This window comes from Mercenaria mercenaria, chromosome 1 (genome assembly GCF_021730395.1).
Source record: "Mercenaria mercenaria strain notata chromosome 1, MADL_Memer_1, whole genome shotgun sequence".
Classification (NCBI taxonomy): domain Eukaryota; kingdom Metazoa; phylum Mollusca; class Bivalvia; order Venerida; family Veneridae; genus Mercenaria; species Mercenaria mercenaria.
Genome location: NC_069361.1, coordinates 21,204,237 through 21,223,212, shown reverse-complemented (window position 1 = coordinate 21,223,212; position 18,976 = coordinate 21,204,237). Strand labels below are relative to the sequence as shown.

Below are 18,976 nucleotides of genomic sequence, written 5' to 3'. Positions count from 1 at the left end.
TTGTCAGCCTTGATTCTTTGACCGATTAGGTACAAAAAGAAGCATATCTATTAAAGTTAATAAATACAAGAACAACCAAGCCACTACTCAGACTGACAAAAGCGCTGAAAATAATTCAGAAAATAGATTAAATATACATTTGCGATTTTCTCCTCAAAATGAGGGTCAGGGAGTAATTTATTCAGTGGCATTTTTAAGATGCAACTTTTTGTTAAAATTCTCAATTAAAATCTAAGAGGGATGTAGAAAAGGGTGAATACTTCTGAAGCAGAAGTGAAAGAATGGTACCTCTGTAAAGAAGATTGCTCTTCTTTATGGTGAACATGTTCTGGCAACTTAAACATGAAATTTTACCTGTGAGCATGGATAAGAGCATTAAATCCAAGTCCATTTCTCCAACTGTTGGTGAAATTTGTAATGTTCACACCTGGATATCTGCAAGAAAACAAACAAATGATCAGTGCCCATGTACTTTAAATCCAACTGGAGCTGTTAAATCATTTTTTACCAACTGCAAGTTTCAGATGTAAGGCCACAAAGAACAGCTTGATGATGGAAAAAAATGAAGAGGAAATTAGAAAAAACCTTACAAATATCAGAAAAACTTAACACTGAAAATGAAAGTACAATGTGAAAACAGAATAAGAAAATCATCAAAAATTAGAGTAGCTAAGGTTTGGCAAATATTACACAAGTAAACAGAAATATGATGCAAAAGGGTTGCGTTTTGTAGGTGATTTCAACCTGATTATAACTGGAAGGAAATAACAAGACTCTCTGAGAGAATGCAAACATTAGAAAGGGTGTGTAGGGAAATGGCCATCAATTTTTGTAAATTTTTAAAGTTAATAAAAACATAATTATTAAAGTGAGGTCTAATCATATAAAAAATGTCACATGAAGCATTAAATTCTTAGTATATAAATTGTGTCTGAATAATCAATGATATAGACATTTTTGTTGGTTTTTTTGTACAAACAATGAAAAATCTTAATTTCATTTTCAAAAGTTGTTTCGTGATAACCTTCGATCGCAAAGTATTTTTTCTGTCACTCAGATAAGCGGAGCATTAACATACAATTTTGTTCTAGAAAAGCAAGACATTTTATGACAGAAAGCTTCTTTTAAATGAAAGATAGACTTAGGCCTTCTTTTCCACACAAGATGTTGAAAATGTCTATACCTGTGGTAATGCAAAAAAATGTGGAACTTCAAGAATACATTCCTGCTTTATTTCACATCTTAATTAAACAAGACATTAATGTGATAAAAGCTAGTCATTTCACTTGTTGCCATGGTTTTAAGGACTTGGTCTGCCATATTCTATATTTGCAAACAGCTTTTATCTTAACGCTACAAAAATTAGGTATCCTGACTGCAAATTAACCAGGGTAAGAATCTTTCTGAAGAGACTTGTTTTGCACAGTGTATAGCATAGTTTTGCATCTTATCAAATATGCAACAAACAATGCATTTGCAAGGCTGTGTTTCACTGTTGAAAATGGGTGGAATTCAAATTTAACAAAATCTTTGAACTCAAGTGGGAACAAAAAAAAATGTAATTGCAACCACTTCAAAAAACAAGGTCGTTAAAAAACAGGTAACGTTCTACACAAATCTCAAAACTGAATTTTCGTTATGTACTATGTAAATGCTATGTCATAATCTTTAACCACATGACAGCAATCAATCTTAGTTGAGTCATTACAATATTTACAATTAACAAAAATTTTAAATGTGTATAAAATATGTGTATAAAAGTATGACGTAAATAAATGAGCCGCGCCATGAGAAAACCAACATAGTGGGTTTGCGACCAGCATGGGTCCAGACCAGCCTGCGCATCCGCGCAGTCTGGTCAGGATCCATACTGTTCGCTAACAGTTTCTCTAATTGCTATAGGCTCTGAAAGCAAACAGCATGGATTCTGGATCCATGCTGGTCGCAAACCCACTATGTTGGTTTTCTCATGGCACGGCTCAATATTAAGCTATTCCCTGCCTACACTGAAGCTGTCACAATATTGTAAAAATTTCTTGACAACAAAAAATGTGTGTACGGAGGCAATGACAGTTACGTCCTAAAATTTAATTTTTCATTTTGTATTTCCTGTAAAGCCAGGTATATTAACACATACTGCATACTACTACATAAAAGAATTAATTAAACAAGAGTTCTGAGTCACAGGATAGCTAAACCAGATATTCAGCATCTGATTGGTAGCTTTAACTTGCTTTTAATTGACCAATAGAAAGGTAACATTCTTACTCTGGACTTCATATTCAGTTTTTATAAACTTGGAACCAGACTTAGCTTTGGACTATAAAGCTGCCATATCTAAGACTACCATTCCTTTGTATATGTGCAGATTGGCAGCCCTTATAACAAGTGGACAGCCCATAAAAACATAGACACAACTGTTACCTGCATTTTTTTCATCTGACATAATATGATCTTCAAAAAACATTATACTTCTATGGACCTCTATGCTTTATTTCTAGTTGATAAAGTGGCCAGATATTAACTACTTTGTGACATCGATATGTCAGTCATGTATAACTGATAAACTTCCTTGGAATGTCATCCTTCAACCTGTAGTAGGTGTTATCACTAAGGCCACACTGTTCAACTAATTGTTCATCTTTAAGCTATTTTCTTAACATTTGTCAATAATAACAAGTTTCAGCAAATTTCTATCAGTTCTCACATTGAATAAACAAATCATATAAAAACAGATATATGTCCAGAAAAATACATGTAAATACAGATTATATCAATACAACTTTTATCAAAACCAGTCTTTCTAAACCCTACAATACATCCTATAAATAGAAATTGAAACAAACAACTCAAGAAACTGAAAGCTGTTACCCAACCCTATAAAAGGAGAAAATCATAATTACCTGAATGAAATGCAAACTGCTTTTCACAAAACATCATTTTAAAGATATTTGAGAAATGACAAAAAATATAATATAATACTTGGCTCACTTTGGTTGCTGCACAATATCTAAACTTTTATATCTTTAAAGAATGCTATACATTTCAATTTGCCATTAACATTGCATTGTAAGTTTCATTTGCATTGTTGTCTAACTAGTAATGTCATTTACCACTAATAAAAAAAGTTGTAAAAAAAAGTTCACTTATTTCATTGCACTGTATAGAATCTCGACATTTTCACATCAAATTTGGTGTCTAAATATAATGTAAGTAAAGTGGGTGATGATGCAGAACTAGTGAGTTAAGTTTGAATCAAATCCATTTGTTAAAAAGACTGGGTGTATAAAATATTCAACCTGAAATTCAAGTATAAATGGGACATAATTCATGAAATATGTGAGCTGTAGTTATGGCTCAAGTCTGAAGCAATACCATCAAGTAATAACAAACATCAAGTGAAAGTGCATAAAAACTTTTACTAAGATGGAAAGGCAGATGCCAACACAGGGTCCAGTAGGACTGCCTTGTACAGTCGAGCTAAAAATAGGAAGATTCTAATAAACTGGACCACTTTATAAATATGTAATAAACTCCTGCAGTTTTACAACTATCTACAGTTATTAGAGACATAAACAAGAAACGCGGCAATGCCACGAAACCAGGTTTTCAACACTTTTCATAAGAATAAACAAGAGTGCCAGAATGTCACAATATACGCCCGTCACAGCAAATTTCTTTACTCTAGCACCTGTATTTGCAGATGTAATTTTAATTTTGTGGTTGTTTAGTAATCATTGTAATTCTTTTGTTTTTCTATGTCCACAAAAAAACTCCTTACCAGGTAGAGATACCTTAAAATACACCTAAAATTAGAAAGTAACAACTATGTTGTACCACAGAAAAGTGGTCTTGGTTTTTCCCTACGGTCAATTATAAAAAAGTTACAATATAAGTTATTTATAGTAACAACTAAGGGAAGTTAATCTTAAAAAAAAAAAAAAAAAAAAAAATACAAAAAAAAAAATTGTAAGTCCACACAGAAATCCTTACCAGGTAGAGATTGGTCAAAATACACCTCAAAATTGGATATAACATGCATGTTGTACTACAGAAAAGTGGTCTCGATTTTTCCCTACGTCTAGTAATGAAAAAGTTACAATATAAGCTATTTATAGTAACAACAAAGGGAAGTAATTCTAAAGAAGGGAACTGCGCAAGACACTTCGTCTCATGATGGTGTATAATTGTGCCAAGTTACATCAAAATCCCTCTATGCATGAAGAAGATATGCTCCGGACAAAGTTTTCATTCTTGTATCCTTTGACCTCTAAGTGTGATCTTGACCTTAGACCTAGGGACCTGGTTCTTGTGCATGACACTCCGTCTCATGATGGTGAACAATTGTGCCAACTTTCATCAAAATCCCTCCATGCATGTAGAAGATATGCTAACCCTAACCCTAACCTAACCCTAACCCTATTTTTAGTAACAATGACCTTGATCTTGATCCCAGAAACCCCAAAATCAATCCCAAGCTACAACTTTATATAAGTTTTCTATACACCAAGTTTCATCATGATAGCTCATTCCTAAGTTAAGTTATTGACCGGAAACCGTTTTTCTATTTTAAGTAACAGTGACCTTGACCTTGACCCCAGAAACCCCAAAATCAATCCCAGCCTTTGTCTTGATATAAGCTACATATGTACCAAGTTTTATTCAAATATCTTTACCGAAACAAAAGTTATTGACCGGAAACCGTTTTTCTATTTTAAGTAAAGTGACCTTGACCTTGATCCCAGAAACCCCAAAATCAATCCCAGCTTTTGTCTTGATATAAGCTACATACATACCAAGTTTTATTCAAATATCTTTACCAAAACAAAAGTTATTGACCGGAAACACAAGTTTGACGCCGCCGCCGCTGCCCGCCCGCCCGACCGACATCTACCCCAATCTAATAACTCAGGTTTTCGTTGAAAACCTGGTTAAAAATTACTTCAAGATGTTTATTGGAGGGAAAGCCTTAACAGAGCCAGCTAAAACAAAAACTGAAATTTCAGCAACTGACTTAAGTGCCACTGAACAGGTCAACTAAATGTTTCATGTTTTCATTGCTTATTATTTGGGCCACAACTGCACCACAATTTACTTTATGAACTACTGTTAAAAGACCTGTTATGCCAGTTCTGTCAGTATGCTATTTTGGCGTTTAGTCAGCAATAAGAACTGTCCGTCTGTCATTATTATACCTGCCACTCTTGAGAGGACTAAAAATTGATTATGGACACCCATATACAAAATCAATTACTGTTATGAAACATGAGCTGTTGCTGTGTTTGGACTGTCAGTTTGATGTCAAAATACCTGGAATATTTCTGTTGCAGTGAATACAGCATTTAATTAAATTTTGGACATTTCCAACAGGCAGGTTATCATTTCTTCAGTAAGATAAATCAGTGAAAGATGATCAGTAAATAAAAGGACACATACAGTGAGATTTATTGTTTAATATTTGCACAGTCATGCATGTTATACAATCTTTTATCACACCATATTGATATAGCACTTTTCTTAAACTGGGTAAATATTGAAGGAATTTCAAATCTTTTGTGAGACATGCCCTTCAAAATGATTTAATTTAATTTGTGAGTGAAATATTATGAACATTAAATGAAGCCGACAACTTTTTTTTGTTAAGGATACACTCCTGCACCTAGCTGTTCAGAAATACTAAATAATAACCCTTAGATTTTCTAGATGTCTCATTTCCCAATGAACTTTATCTTTCAAAATTTTATCATTCTCTGGAATTATAATATTATTATTCTTAGCTACCAACATTAATCCATAATCTGACCTCCAGTCCTTGATTCTGGAAAACTGAGTAAAATATGCAGCAAGGGTTGATCAGAGAAACTGATCAAGAAAACATGCAGCATGAGATGATGGATAGGGGAAACATGCAGCATGAAGTGATCAAGAAAATATGCAGCAACCAGCAAGGGTTGATGGAGAAACATGCCAAAAAAAATGATCAAGAAAACATGCAGCAAGGGTTGATGGATAGTGGAAACATGCAGCATAAAATGATCCAAGGAAATAATAATGCAGCAAGGGTTGATGGAGAAACATGCAGCATAAATTTATTAAGGAAACATGCAGTATAAATCGAACAGTGAAACAGGCAGGAAGGATAGATTACGGAAACATTAGATGTTTTAGGTTATTTCTGATACTGTATCTATTCCAAGAATTTCCCTGCTTAACCAACATGCTTGCCATATCTCAAGCAGTCCTCTACTTGTAAGTGTCAATCAACTCTAACCTCATGAAAAACACAACATATCTTTGTTTAGCTCAACCATTAACAGAATAAATACAGTATTAAGTTATTTACAAGACCAGAAAAAAGGACAGAAAAGGTAAAGAATGCTGAAGGCATTATATATAAATACAATAACCATTTGTCTTCTAAACTAGATACAAGACTGAGCAACAGAAAAGTGTCCTTATACAATAATTACTAAATTTTTTTCCGAATTATTTTCTTTTCATTTTGTTTTTGCTGGGTTTAACATCACACCAAAACAATTAGAGGTCATATGGCGACTTTCCAGCTTCTGAAGGTGGAGGAAGATACCAGGTGCTTGTCCATGCATTATTTCATCACGGACAGGCACCTGTGTACAGGCTCCAACCCACATCAGTAAGTAGCAAGTGATTCTAAGTCAATGACCTTACAGTCTCAAGCCCCTTTAAAATATTCACAATATATACTTTAATTACCACTCAATAAGGTAGAAAAAGTAAAACATTTTCATTCTTAAATCAGTGATCTTTCTTATGTTGTTATCCAAAATATTTTCGTAACTTATCTATCTTTCCTGGTGATCTGGATGAGTTAACAATCTATGGTAACACAAGTTGTTATTAAAACTGATGAAACCTGGCTTCACCTGAAGTATATTCTTATTTAAAAACATGCAAAAACTTCTTCCTAACAAGGCAAAAACCAAAATAAAGTAGATCTTATCAAAAGAGAGAAAAAAAGAAATATGATTTATATGGCTGAATGTAAACACTTTGTTACTGATGTTGTGATGTATACAAAACATAATTTCTGAATTTGACGAAAAAATTGTTATGGCTTGATACATTCTATTACATTTCAGTGGCGTTCCTTTTTGTTAAATTAACTTGCTATGGAGGTATGCAATGACTTTCTGAATGTATGTACGCGGAATTCAAGCCTGAGCAATTTTACAGTGATCGCTTCCTGCACCAGCTGATGTAAATCTTTCAGATAACCTTTTTTATAGATGATCCTTTTAAAGCATGGAATTAAACACATAGGGATTATGTCAGCCTGATCTCTGAATGCACATTAAGTCTGTCAGATCAAGGTAGTGTTCATATCAACACAGAAGAGACAGGCAACTGGTTCAATGCTTAGAACTATATTCATCAAAATGCTGAGACATCTCTTTTTGCCAAAGTCCTTTATTTATATGTGTGACCTAACTTATCTAAGACAAACTTTGCCACTTGCAAGGTCTGTTTAAGAAAAGACAATTTAGCCTGGGGTTCATGCAGTACAGTAACAACTAACATATTATCTGACGAGAAAAATATGTGTCCCAAACTGGAATTGCATCACATTACATTTTGAGGCTTCTGCAATCAAGTCACAACTTCTGTAATATAGTAAGCTAAATTCGGGAGGTTATGTTGCAAAAGGTTACAGTATACAGTAACAAGCAGATGGATTAAAGCTATTATTGCATGTACAGGCTATATCGTATGTTCAGGCTATATTGCATGTATATAAGTGGTGAAAATAGAATTCCATTACCGTCTGTTATTTTTGCCAATCAAATAAAGATAGCAGGGAAAATTAGTATGCATAAACATGAAGTTAACGATCATTACAAATTAAAAGTGTTGTTAAAACAGATAAATATTCAAATTAGTAACATTTATAACATGCTATTTCTATGAATAACTATCATATATTGTCCCTAATTAACTTTTCTCTCCTTTATTAGCTCACAAATGGTAATAATCAGAAGTTTCCCCTTTTATTCAAAGTGCACTGTACACTTAATTTAGTTGTACAAAAAACACTTATTTGAGGGGATGCACACAGAGGCATCTATACCCTTTTATCAGACCTTGTTTGCTTGTTTCAAGACTAAATTTGCATTTTACACATTGTCCTAATTAATATATTTCGCTTCACTAGTGCATTAATTAGAGAAAATACAGCAGTTAAATGAACTAATAAATGTCACACTAAACTTTCACAGCTCTACAACTTAATCAAAAGGCATTCTAATCTAACAGCAACCACATTACCAAACATCTAAATTGTTCTTAAAACATGACCAAAACCATGACTATGAATTTGAGTTTCAAGCCTGCCGACAGTACATACCCAGCAGTTTTTCTCTGACACCAAAGTAACAGCGCGTCCTTGGCAGACCTCTTCTCACTGCCCTCATCATCCTCATCCTGCACAAATAAAATGTTGTTATGAGCTGCACCATGAGAAAACCAACATAGAGCATTTGCGACTAGCATGGATCCAGACCAGCCTGTGCATCCATGCAGTCTGATCAGGATCCATGCCGTTCGCTTATAACGGTTTCTCTAATTGCAATAGACCTTGAAAGTGAACAGCATGGATCCTGACCAGACTGCGCGGATGCACTATGTTGGTTTTCTCATGGTGCAGCTCAATTATTACATCACGATACATATCTTATATAGGGTGGGTAGGGGAGGGTGGGCTCAATATGTAGATGTTTAATATGCAGCCTTAAACCAACATTGTAAGAGATAAGTGATTTAAGGAGAGACACCTTTAAATTCAAGGGAACAATATACATAAATACATTTTCACTTTCAAATGTAGATTGTTGTTGTTTATGTTTTATTGATGACACTGACATAATCTGACGGGAGTCTGTCAGTTTAGCTCAAAAGGCTAAGTACAAGATTTCCAATTGCCAGGTCAAAGGTTCAAAGAAGATACAAGAGAACCAACCTGTGTTCAATATCTCAATTAATTTCAAAGACAGAAACACACTTGATTTCAAGGAAAAATCGTTGTAGGTACATGCTTACTTTCATTTGCTTACAAAATCTATATTGTACTTTGTACTTGTTAATGCAATGTTTATGAGGGCATTTCCAATGTACAATAAGTACAAACTGTTACATTATACAGCATGCAAATTACAGATGTGTTTAAACATCAATCAAACTTCTAATTGATATGTTTTGCACTGTATGTCTCCCACAGTGAAAACAACAGTTCATATCTATTGTCTGTTTCAGAAATGACTGAAGAATTAAGTAAGACATAAGCTTGATGATACAAATGAGATATAACAATGTCAGGAATTATGAAAAGACAAGAAAAAGTCCAAGGAGAATCATGCAAATAGTAGACATATAGAATAGTCAACATGATGATCAGCATGACTGAAGAGAGGAACAATGAAAGTCTGAATATAACATGAACAAGTCTGAAGGAAAGAGTAAGACATCATGAACCTGATTGAATAAATAAATATTCATTCACAAAATGAGAAAGACATGATAATAAAATCTGAAGAGATATGCATAATGTTTGATGAAGTTTGAAGAGATGAATGGGACATCAGAAAATACCTGACACCAACAGTAAGATGTAACACTTACCACTTCAATTTCAATCTCCTGGATCTGGAATCGAAGGATGATTGTCCATATAAGACCAAGGATCAGCCTGGGATTGCCATCCATAATGTCTTCTGCTCCAATATTCTCGAAATATACCTGCAAATAAACATTTAAAGTAGAACAATTATTGGAGTGTGGTACAAGGTTTCATACTAAACACATGAAAAGCAGTGCTAACAGTAATACTGTACCAACAACTGGTACTTTAACTGGTGTTTAAATGTTCTGTTGGATTTGAAGTCACAAAAATTCAAGATCAAATGACAACTTTTTATTATTTAATGGTGGAGGAAAGCTCAAGTGGCACCAACAGAAATTATTTCAGGTTTGAGCTAGCACTTTGGTAGAACAAGTGACCTATTAGTCATTTGGATGGCTTTCTCATATAAAGTAGAGTTTTGAACCATCAAACGTCAGCGGCAGAACATTTATCTAGTGACCTTAACCGTTCCTCCACAAAGGCTTTTAAAAACTGTTGATATTTGTCCAACAGAACCTTGACCTTTCACTGAATACACAGGGATTTCTTACATTTCTAAATATTCATAACAAAAGGTAGCATTCTTGACTATCTGACAATTTACAGTCATGCATTTCAACTTACATGCAAAATTTCAACTGAATTGTCTCAAGTCAAAGAAGGATCATAATTAGAATAAATTTCAACCAAAGTTTTGTAATTTGGTAATGTTAGTGAATTTGATGAAAAGGATGCCTTGACACATTATGTAAGTTTCAGTTCAATTTTATGTAGTTGTTACTGAGATAAAGTTTTTCAGCAAGTTGGCCAAATTTTCTTAGTCTAAGAAGGCCCGTAACTCCAAACAAAATCAATCAAGTGTTATCTACATGGTTAGGAATAATGATTTTAAACATTGTGTCAAGTTCCAATCCAGTATAATTATTATGTAGACATTTCTGAGCCACAGCTTGATAGTTGTGTGCAGTGACAGTATTTTTTGCAGATACATCTGTTACTGAGATACAGTGTGATATTTATTTCCTCAAGATTCAATCCAATATGTGCAATAGTTCCTGAAATATAACCTTGCATGCAAAACTTAAACACCAATGTGTGACGGCAACACTCAGTTGAGTAGAATAGCTCTTGCTGTTCTTAGAATAGACAAGCAACAAAATATTCCAAATACGTATACATGCAGGACAGCTATATAGTAGTACTAAATTTGACCTTGAAGTTTCTTCTATAGAAGCCAATCTACTTCAAAATGTAACTAAATAATACCTTTACCACTTGTTTTGGGAACCATTTATGCATTTAACAAAGTGGCATCTGTTTTTGATGGGCTGTCCTAATTTTTCGTTTTGAGCAAAATCACTTCGTACAACAAACTTGCTGGCAATAAATTACCTGTGCTGGTGATAAAATCACCTGGTACCTATGCTGACAATAAATTACCTGTGCTGGTGATTTTAAAATTACCTGTGCTGGCGATAAAATCACCTGGTACCTATGCTGACAATTAATTTACCTTTGTCCTTAGGAAGGTAAGACATCTGTTTAGGTTTTCTGCTTTCTGTACTCGTAAAATGCCCTTGTTTGGTTTGCCAAGATTCTCTCCAGAAATAATCTCCAGAAGTTTCATAAGAATCTTTCCATCTGACAGGTCTTTAAACAGGTCATGTATCTCCAGTCGAGCCTGAAAATATTCAATAAATAGAAAATAACGTAAGATAATTAAGAAACAACTTAACCCTCAGCATGCTGGACACGATTGATTCTGCCTTTGCAACCAGTGCAGATAATGATCAGTCTGCACATCAATGCAGTCTGATTACGACCTGCACTATTCACCATTCAGTCAGTATCTTTTTGGTATGCACCCTTTTTAACAGTTAATGGTACTGTTCAAATTGAAAGATGGACAAGTTCTATATAGAAATTTAGCAGGGTAAGTGTTAAGAGTGCTTAATAAAACTACATGTATCTTAGCTTAATTTTAGCTGAACTTAATTTTAGCTGAACTAAAAATTTACACGAGCTTGTCTCTGGTGATGATACTCTAGGTCTTCAGTCATATCAAAACGGATATACAATTTAAGTAATTATTTAAACACAAATGCTTTGATGTAGGTAAACTTAGATTATGCTTAAATTCTGCCCAGGTTTTATAAAACCTGCTAGGGTTTTGATCAAATATATAAGACTGATAAGACAAAAATCATCACAAATTTTCATATGTTAATCAATTATATTCGTATTTCTTTTTATTAAATTTCCAACTAGAATTTTATTGATTGTTACTCTTTCTATAGATCTTGCTGGAATGTAAGTCGACCTGATCTTGATGGTTTAATAAAGATCTGGCATCATATTACATATTTTACATTGAAAAAGGCAAAACAAACATTATTCAGGGTACTGAAAATTCCCGATAACGATCTCGAAGGCTTACAGCTGTTTTAAGTCCATTCATACACAATTGACCCATTTCTGTATACCAATACAGCGTCAAGTACTGTAAGTACTAAAGATATGCTAATACTATTATATATATGTTATTTTAAAGTGGGACATACCACATACCATAAATAATCAGCAGACGTAAACTTAACGCTTCAATTTAAAAAATAAACATTTTTGCTACCTCAGTACTTTTTAACCACTTGGAATGTTCAAAAGTTTTCAAAGATTTAACTGAAAGATACCATACAGGCAGTGTAAAATAAAAACAAATGCTAAATTACTTATGCAAATGCTGACTTGCAGAAAATCAAGATCACACCTACATTGACCAACACTGTAAGAATTTCATTTGATCTGTTTATAACTTTTGACATAGGACAAGTGACTAGTGAAGCTAGAACAAATAAGGGTATTTCAAGGGTAGAAGTTTTGTGACTTTCAGATCACCTGTGTATGTATGCCTTAAGATCCAACAAAATCATTTCACATACACACCAAACCAGAAAAAGTCCAAACCCAAAACATTTCCTGTTGTTTCAGAAATGGCTTGGGCTTTCACATTCATATCAAATTTTGATCTGAATTTCAGGGTAAAAATTCTAAGTAACATAGCAAAATAAATAGAAATGCATGTAAAATGACCTTAATATGGCTGCTAATGAAAATTGCTCAGATATCTAATCATACTAAGGTGTGGACATTGTCATCATAGAATGGCGTGACAGTTTTTGCCTTTTTGGACCGACTTCGGACAGCCAGCTAGGAAGTTTCATTTCAGGTTGGTATACATTTCAATTTTGGTTTCAGAAGTAGCAAGTATGGTGGCTGATTTCTGCCATTTCGCGTTTTCGCCCCGCGACACCGCCGAGCGAAAACACGAGAATTAACAAGTTGAAATGGCGGGGGCACGGGGCGAAAACTCGCTATGAAGCGGGGGCGCGGAGCGAAAACACAATAATTAGCGGGGTCGCGGGGCGAGATTTAGTAACTGGTATGTCGGGGGCGCGTAGCGAAAACACGATAATTAGCGCTGCTTAAACGTCGAGTTTTCGCACCGCGCCCCCTACATTTCACTTACTAAATCTCGCCCCGCGACCCCGCTAATTATCGTGTTTTCGCTCCGCGCCCCGCTGAACAGCGAGTTTTCGCCCCGCGGCCCTGCCATTTTAACATATTAATTCTCGTGTTTTCGCTCGGTGGGATCGCGGGGCAAAAACTCGCTATTCAGCGGGGGCGCGGAGCGAAAACACGATAATCAGCGGGGTCGCAGGGCGAGATTTAGTAAGTGAAATGTAGGGGGCGCGGTGCGAAAACTCGACGTTTAAGTAACGCTAATTATTGTGTTTTTGCCCCGCGCCCCCGACATACCAGTTATTAAATCTCACCCCGCGACCCCGCTAATTATCGTGTTTTCGCTCCGCGCCCCCGCTAAATAGTGAGCTTTCGCCCCGCGCCTTCGCCATTTTAACTTGTTAATTCTTGTGTTTTCGCTCGGCGGTGTCGCGGGGCGAAAACGCGAAATGGCAGAAATCAGCCACCATAAGCAAGCCATTTGGTATTCTACTGTGCTATTTCAGCATTCTTTGCAGAACAATAACTTTACTTACTCAGAAATAACAAATTGGAAATGGCTCATTGTAATTATGTTTGTTGGGTTAAAGAGTCATTAAACCTACACAAATTAGGTTGTAAAGCCACTTTTCTAACTTTTGGTAAGAGGTAAACTCCATGTGCCCTTCCAGGCATTATTTCATAATGGGCAGGCACCTGGGTAGATTGCTGTTGTTTCTTTTCCGTTTGGTCTTATGTCACAACGGCACAATTATATGTCATATGGCGACTTCCTGCTTTTGATGGTTGAGGATGACCCTTGGAGCATTATGTAATCACAGGAAGGCATTACCCTTCTGTAAGTCAGCTAGATGGCTTCTTCACATGAAGAATTCAACGTCCTGGGTAGGGTTTGAAACCAACATCAGTGAGGGGCATGCGGTTTAAAGTCAGCGACCTTAACCACTCGGCCGCGGAGGCCACCTCAAACTTCTGTAGTAGGTTGATGGCTTCTTCACAAGAAAAATTCTACACCCTAAGTGAGGTTTCAAACCCACATCTTTGAGGGACAAGTGATTCTAACTCAGTAACCTTAAACACAGTTGGCCGCAAATTAGGATTGTCATTATATGTCCACTCCCCTAGGGAATATTTCAGGATGTATTTTATGTTGCTGCAATAAGACTGCTGGCTGATTTTCGTGCAAATATTTCATGATTTAAAACAGCTTATTTAACACAGCCGTTTGCAAACTTCAGGGAGATCTAGTTTCCTTCTGTATTTTTTGCTTTCCCTGTTCACACTCGTGTTCACTCACTGTATAAATTCTGTTGTCATATACTGGGTGTCGGTGAAATATTCATGTTTCAATTCAAATTCTTAAACTCGAGCGCTTGCTAACAAAGACGCAGCCAGGCGTAAATCACATGAAAACAACTTTTGATTGAAAACTATGAACACATTATTTATCTAATATCTACTATACAATACAACTATGTAATATAAGATAAAATCACACTGGGGCTAAAGACTGTTGGATGAAATTTAAGAATTAGATCTATAAAAAATACATATTAAATGATTTATAAAATGTATACTATATATATGGTGGTAGAGTAGAAGAGTATTTCAAGTAACTCAGGGTCACTCAAAAAGTTTTGAGTGGCCCTGGGTGACTGAAGATATTGGTATACTGTCCCTGGTGACTGAAGATATCGGTATACTGTCTATTTTGACAGCTTCCATAAGTCTGAAGTACGCTGCTTTTTATGTTGTGCACTCTCCCAGTCACACCGACATAATGTAGGTCATTCTGCAACTTGTGAATTTTGAAATAAGTCTAAGACTTAGTGCTTCTTTAATTACATGCATAAATTTAACTTGCTAGATAAAAAGTTATTGCATAATAAATAATTTGAATACTTCCCACTTTTAAGTCTTAAGTTTCACACTTTAAATGTTGATGAATATGGGCTCAGCTAAAGTTTTTGCAAGGTCATTTTAGTGATAAATGAGTTACAACATTATAAATGATATGGAATTGGTCAACATAAGCAACCATGAAATTGAAATATCCTGCCTGAACACTTAAAGGGTTACTGACTTAACAAAATGGCATGATATATATACACAATAATTCAAAGTTTCCTTTTTATGCAAATTCAGTTTAAATCTGAATATAATTGTAATCAAACTATCGAATAAAGGAGTGCTTGCATGTCAGCAAGTCGTAACCACAGTCTTAATGACCCATTTCTTAAATGAAGTACCAATGACAATAGTGGTACAATGATCTACAAGCCATATCATCTAATATCACTACTGTCAACATTGAAAACCTGGTGACAATCAGTGAAACTACTACTTCAAAGTTTAATGATGAAATGCCTCATACAAATAATTGACGGTCATGCATATAATTGTTCAAATATACAAAAGGCTCAACTGTTTGAAGTTATTATTCCTCTGGTATCTCATTCGATATTTACTTGATTAAGCTGTAGGAACACTAAACAGCTATCAAATTTGAACATTTACTATCACACTACAAGAAATTAAAATCACAGTATATAAATTAGTATATATTTATGACATTAGGAATTTTTTGCTGTAACTTGTAGCACAAGAAACAATTGTAATAATATATATAATGATTGAAACTAATTTAACGAAAGTTCTGTATCGATGCAACAGAGAGAAATACATTTTGAAGTATAGACCAAGTTTCAATAATATTTCAAATAATTATATTTTTTAAAATTCCAACGCTAATAATAAATTGTGTACTTTTGCTTGGATTGCAAATACCCTTAGCTACATGTAGCTTTAAACTAGCTGTTCAAGCAGTTTTTTGTATTTGGTGCACCAACTTAATTACATAACAAGACTCCATTAATTAATGCATATGAAGACAAAAATGGCCATCCAGCCCGACTTTTGACAAATCGTACACACTGAAATGAATTTTTCATAATGTAGCAAATTTCAAACTTTCTAGCTGCGGGACATATCATTATGATCTGTCTTGTATAGTATGAATCATTTTTCACTTTGAAAAGGAAATAGCTGAAATTTGTTGAAACTGCTTTCTTTACTTTCATTGTTTTGCTACACTTGATTTATTAATGTTGTTTAATAGTACAGTATAGCTATTAGTGGCCAACAACATCATTATAATTAGATAATGGTACAGCAACAGCATCATTATTTATGTTTGATTTATTGCTGTTGTAGACAAATCAGGGGACAAACACCTCCAATGATGACTAAATTTTTCCCAAATAATGGCTAAATCATTAAAAACTACTGGTTCAACATGGCTAGTTGCTGAAATATTCCTGTTGTTAGGGAGATATCGCACCAAGATTATCTGAACTTTTTATTAAGCCAGAGGGGATGAAGTCTTCATAACCAATGACTGATGGAGTTTAGATAGAACAATAATAGTACACCTAAGCCAGGTCATTCTTTTTTTCAATACCAATTTTCAGTCTTTGAAATGAAAAGCATTTGAAATTTCCAAACATGTTTTCATTTCATTAGTGGAAGAAAAATACATATAGAGGTTTGATCATGGCAATAATCACGTTTCACAACTAGTTTTCATCCACTTGGCCAGGAAACTGAGAGCAGGAGTGCTAATCGAGATAAAGGCAATTCTTACGCTGCCAAAATCCGAGAACTTTTAACCAAGGACATTTTATAAAGTACGTAATCAATATTCTAATCAGATTTATCAGGTATTTGTCAGCCTAACATCAGTCATTGATTTCATATAAACCTTTTCTTTTGCCGCCTTGTTGAAGGAGATATTGACATAGTCTCGGTATGCAAGGAGCGGAGGAAAATTGAATGCAATAACACAAAATAACTGACGGAAACAGCTGGTGCAATGTATTAAACAAGTCTCGTTTAAAACAGACCGTGAAATTGGATAATAGAATATTCGTGATTTTATCAACGTCTAAATATTATTATCATTCACCTGTGACTAAGCCAAGTTTAGACATTCCCTTAAAAGGAAATACCGAGAGAATATGTAGTAATAATGTCTATTTTAAGAAAAATAGACTTCATATTACATTAATTCTTATTTGCCTACATTTTAAAATCTGATCTGAAACAAGAATTTGTTGACATGGCTTCTTAGCTGCAATACTATCAAATATTGTCATATATCATTTAGTACTCAAAAATCCTTCTTTGTGTCTGCCTAGTCACAATGCCCTGAGAAATCATAATGGACTATTTTTTTTTATTTTTGAGTTCCTGCATCCACAAAATTCAAGCCTTGTTAACATTTTAATTTCCTTTCATTTTATCTTCAATTTGAAAATCATAAAAAAACATGTCTCCTTGAAAACACATTTCTAACTGAAACTACCGAACTGCCAAAAAAATGAACTGATTACACAGCGTTCTATAAAGCGCAGGCTGTCCACATTTATTGACAAGTCTCTACCCAAAGGCAAAACATCATCTCCATCTGCTGTATAAAGAAACAGTCAAAACCCTCGAGTTATTTCCATTTCATTGATCTGTATCATGTACTATGTATTTTACATATTCTACAATTTCCCCATTTTTGAAAATGGCAAATGGCGACCAAATGAATAAATAATAATTCAATTAAAAACTGTCAATCACTATGCTAGAAGTAATTGTACAATGCTGATGATATCAAGTTATTCACAGCTGCTTAAGATACACACTTACATACTAATCCACCGACAATTTTTGACAGTGACGTCATTTTGTCAACAAACTATAAATACCCAAGGTATATCCCCAAACAGATGTATTCTTATAATAGATAGAAATATGTCCTTATCATATGAGAAACTCTAAGTGAAGTATAGACCAGTGGATGCGTTGGCTACTTGTCACGCAGGCGATGTAAGTTCGAAACCAGTGATAGACGAGGTATATTTTATGTTGTTTTTTTGTAGCAAAAACATATATTGTTTGAAAGACCAGTTACATTTGCTTTCCTTGATTTGGAATTTTTTTTTATATGTTTTCCTTGTTAGTTTTCTTTTTAAATCACCAATCATTTATTTTATTATGAAGTATACCAAATGTTAATGCCACATATGCCTGTCTCACCGTCAGTACATTGTGTTTTAGAATAGATATTGCTTTCTCGTTATTCTCCAAAGGCTCGTTACAGTATAGCCATTTTAGCCATTTAATGTGGAGTGAAATGGCGGACGTTTTCTATACAATTCTGTACACATAATTCGTGAAGAACTAGAAAATCAAGATAACTATATAGCTGAATAAGAAAATGCCGTGCGGGAAAAAAGTTCCGCCGACCGGATTCGAACTCGGTACCTTTCGGTTACTACGATAGCGCGGTTATCCTCTGGGCTACGTATCCATAAAGACTATAAGTAAAGAAATATAATGATAGACCAGTACAATATAAGGTAAACATTGGAAAGTAAACATAATATGACGTCACTGTCAGGTATCCCTGGTCGGATAGTAAGTGTTATCACTAATGTGTCACATTTACAATCATATGTTCTACTTGTATCTTAAATGATAATGTTAAAAAACACTTGTCTATGTATGTGTGAAACACTTCAAAAGTCCTGTTTCACTAAAATTATATTCAATGAGACAGCAAAGTAAATGTATGATCAGTGTGTCATAATAATGTAAACAAATTGTTCAAAATTTTCATCTTATGTCCAAAATTCTCTTTGTGCAGAACAGCAGAAAAAAGTAAATTTGTGAAAGGGTAATGTAACAATAGCATGTTGTTCAAATGGCTGAAATGAAAATATTTAATGGCATTTCAGACTGTTTCTTCTTGCAGCA

At 34.5% G+C, this 18,976-nt stretch overlaps 1 protein-coding gene across 7 annotated transcripts in view; it reads right to left on the bottom strand.

The window, feature by feature from the left end:
* The window catches only part of LOC123544287 (spectrin alpha chain, non-erythrocytic 1-like), a 147,978-nt gene that overhangs the window by 114,152 nt on the left and 14,850 nt on the right, over positions 1 to 18,976 (bottom strand). For all 7 annotated transcript variants that reach the window (XM_053541837.1, XM_053541842.1, XM_053541856.1 and 4 more), the window contains exons 3-6: positions 11,166 to 11,333; positions 9,652 to 9,768; positions 8,381 to 8,457; positions 355 to 435 (exon numbers count right to left, since the gene is read on the bottom strand). In XM_053541837.1, the coding sequence (XP_053397812.1) occupies positions 355 to 435; positions 8,381 to 8,457; positions 9,652 to 9,768; positions 11,166 to 11,333 (443 nt within the window). The remainder of the gene's footprint in view (positions 1 to 354; positions 436 to 8,380; positions 8,458 to 9,651; positions 9,769 to 11,165; positions 11,334 to 18,976) is intronic.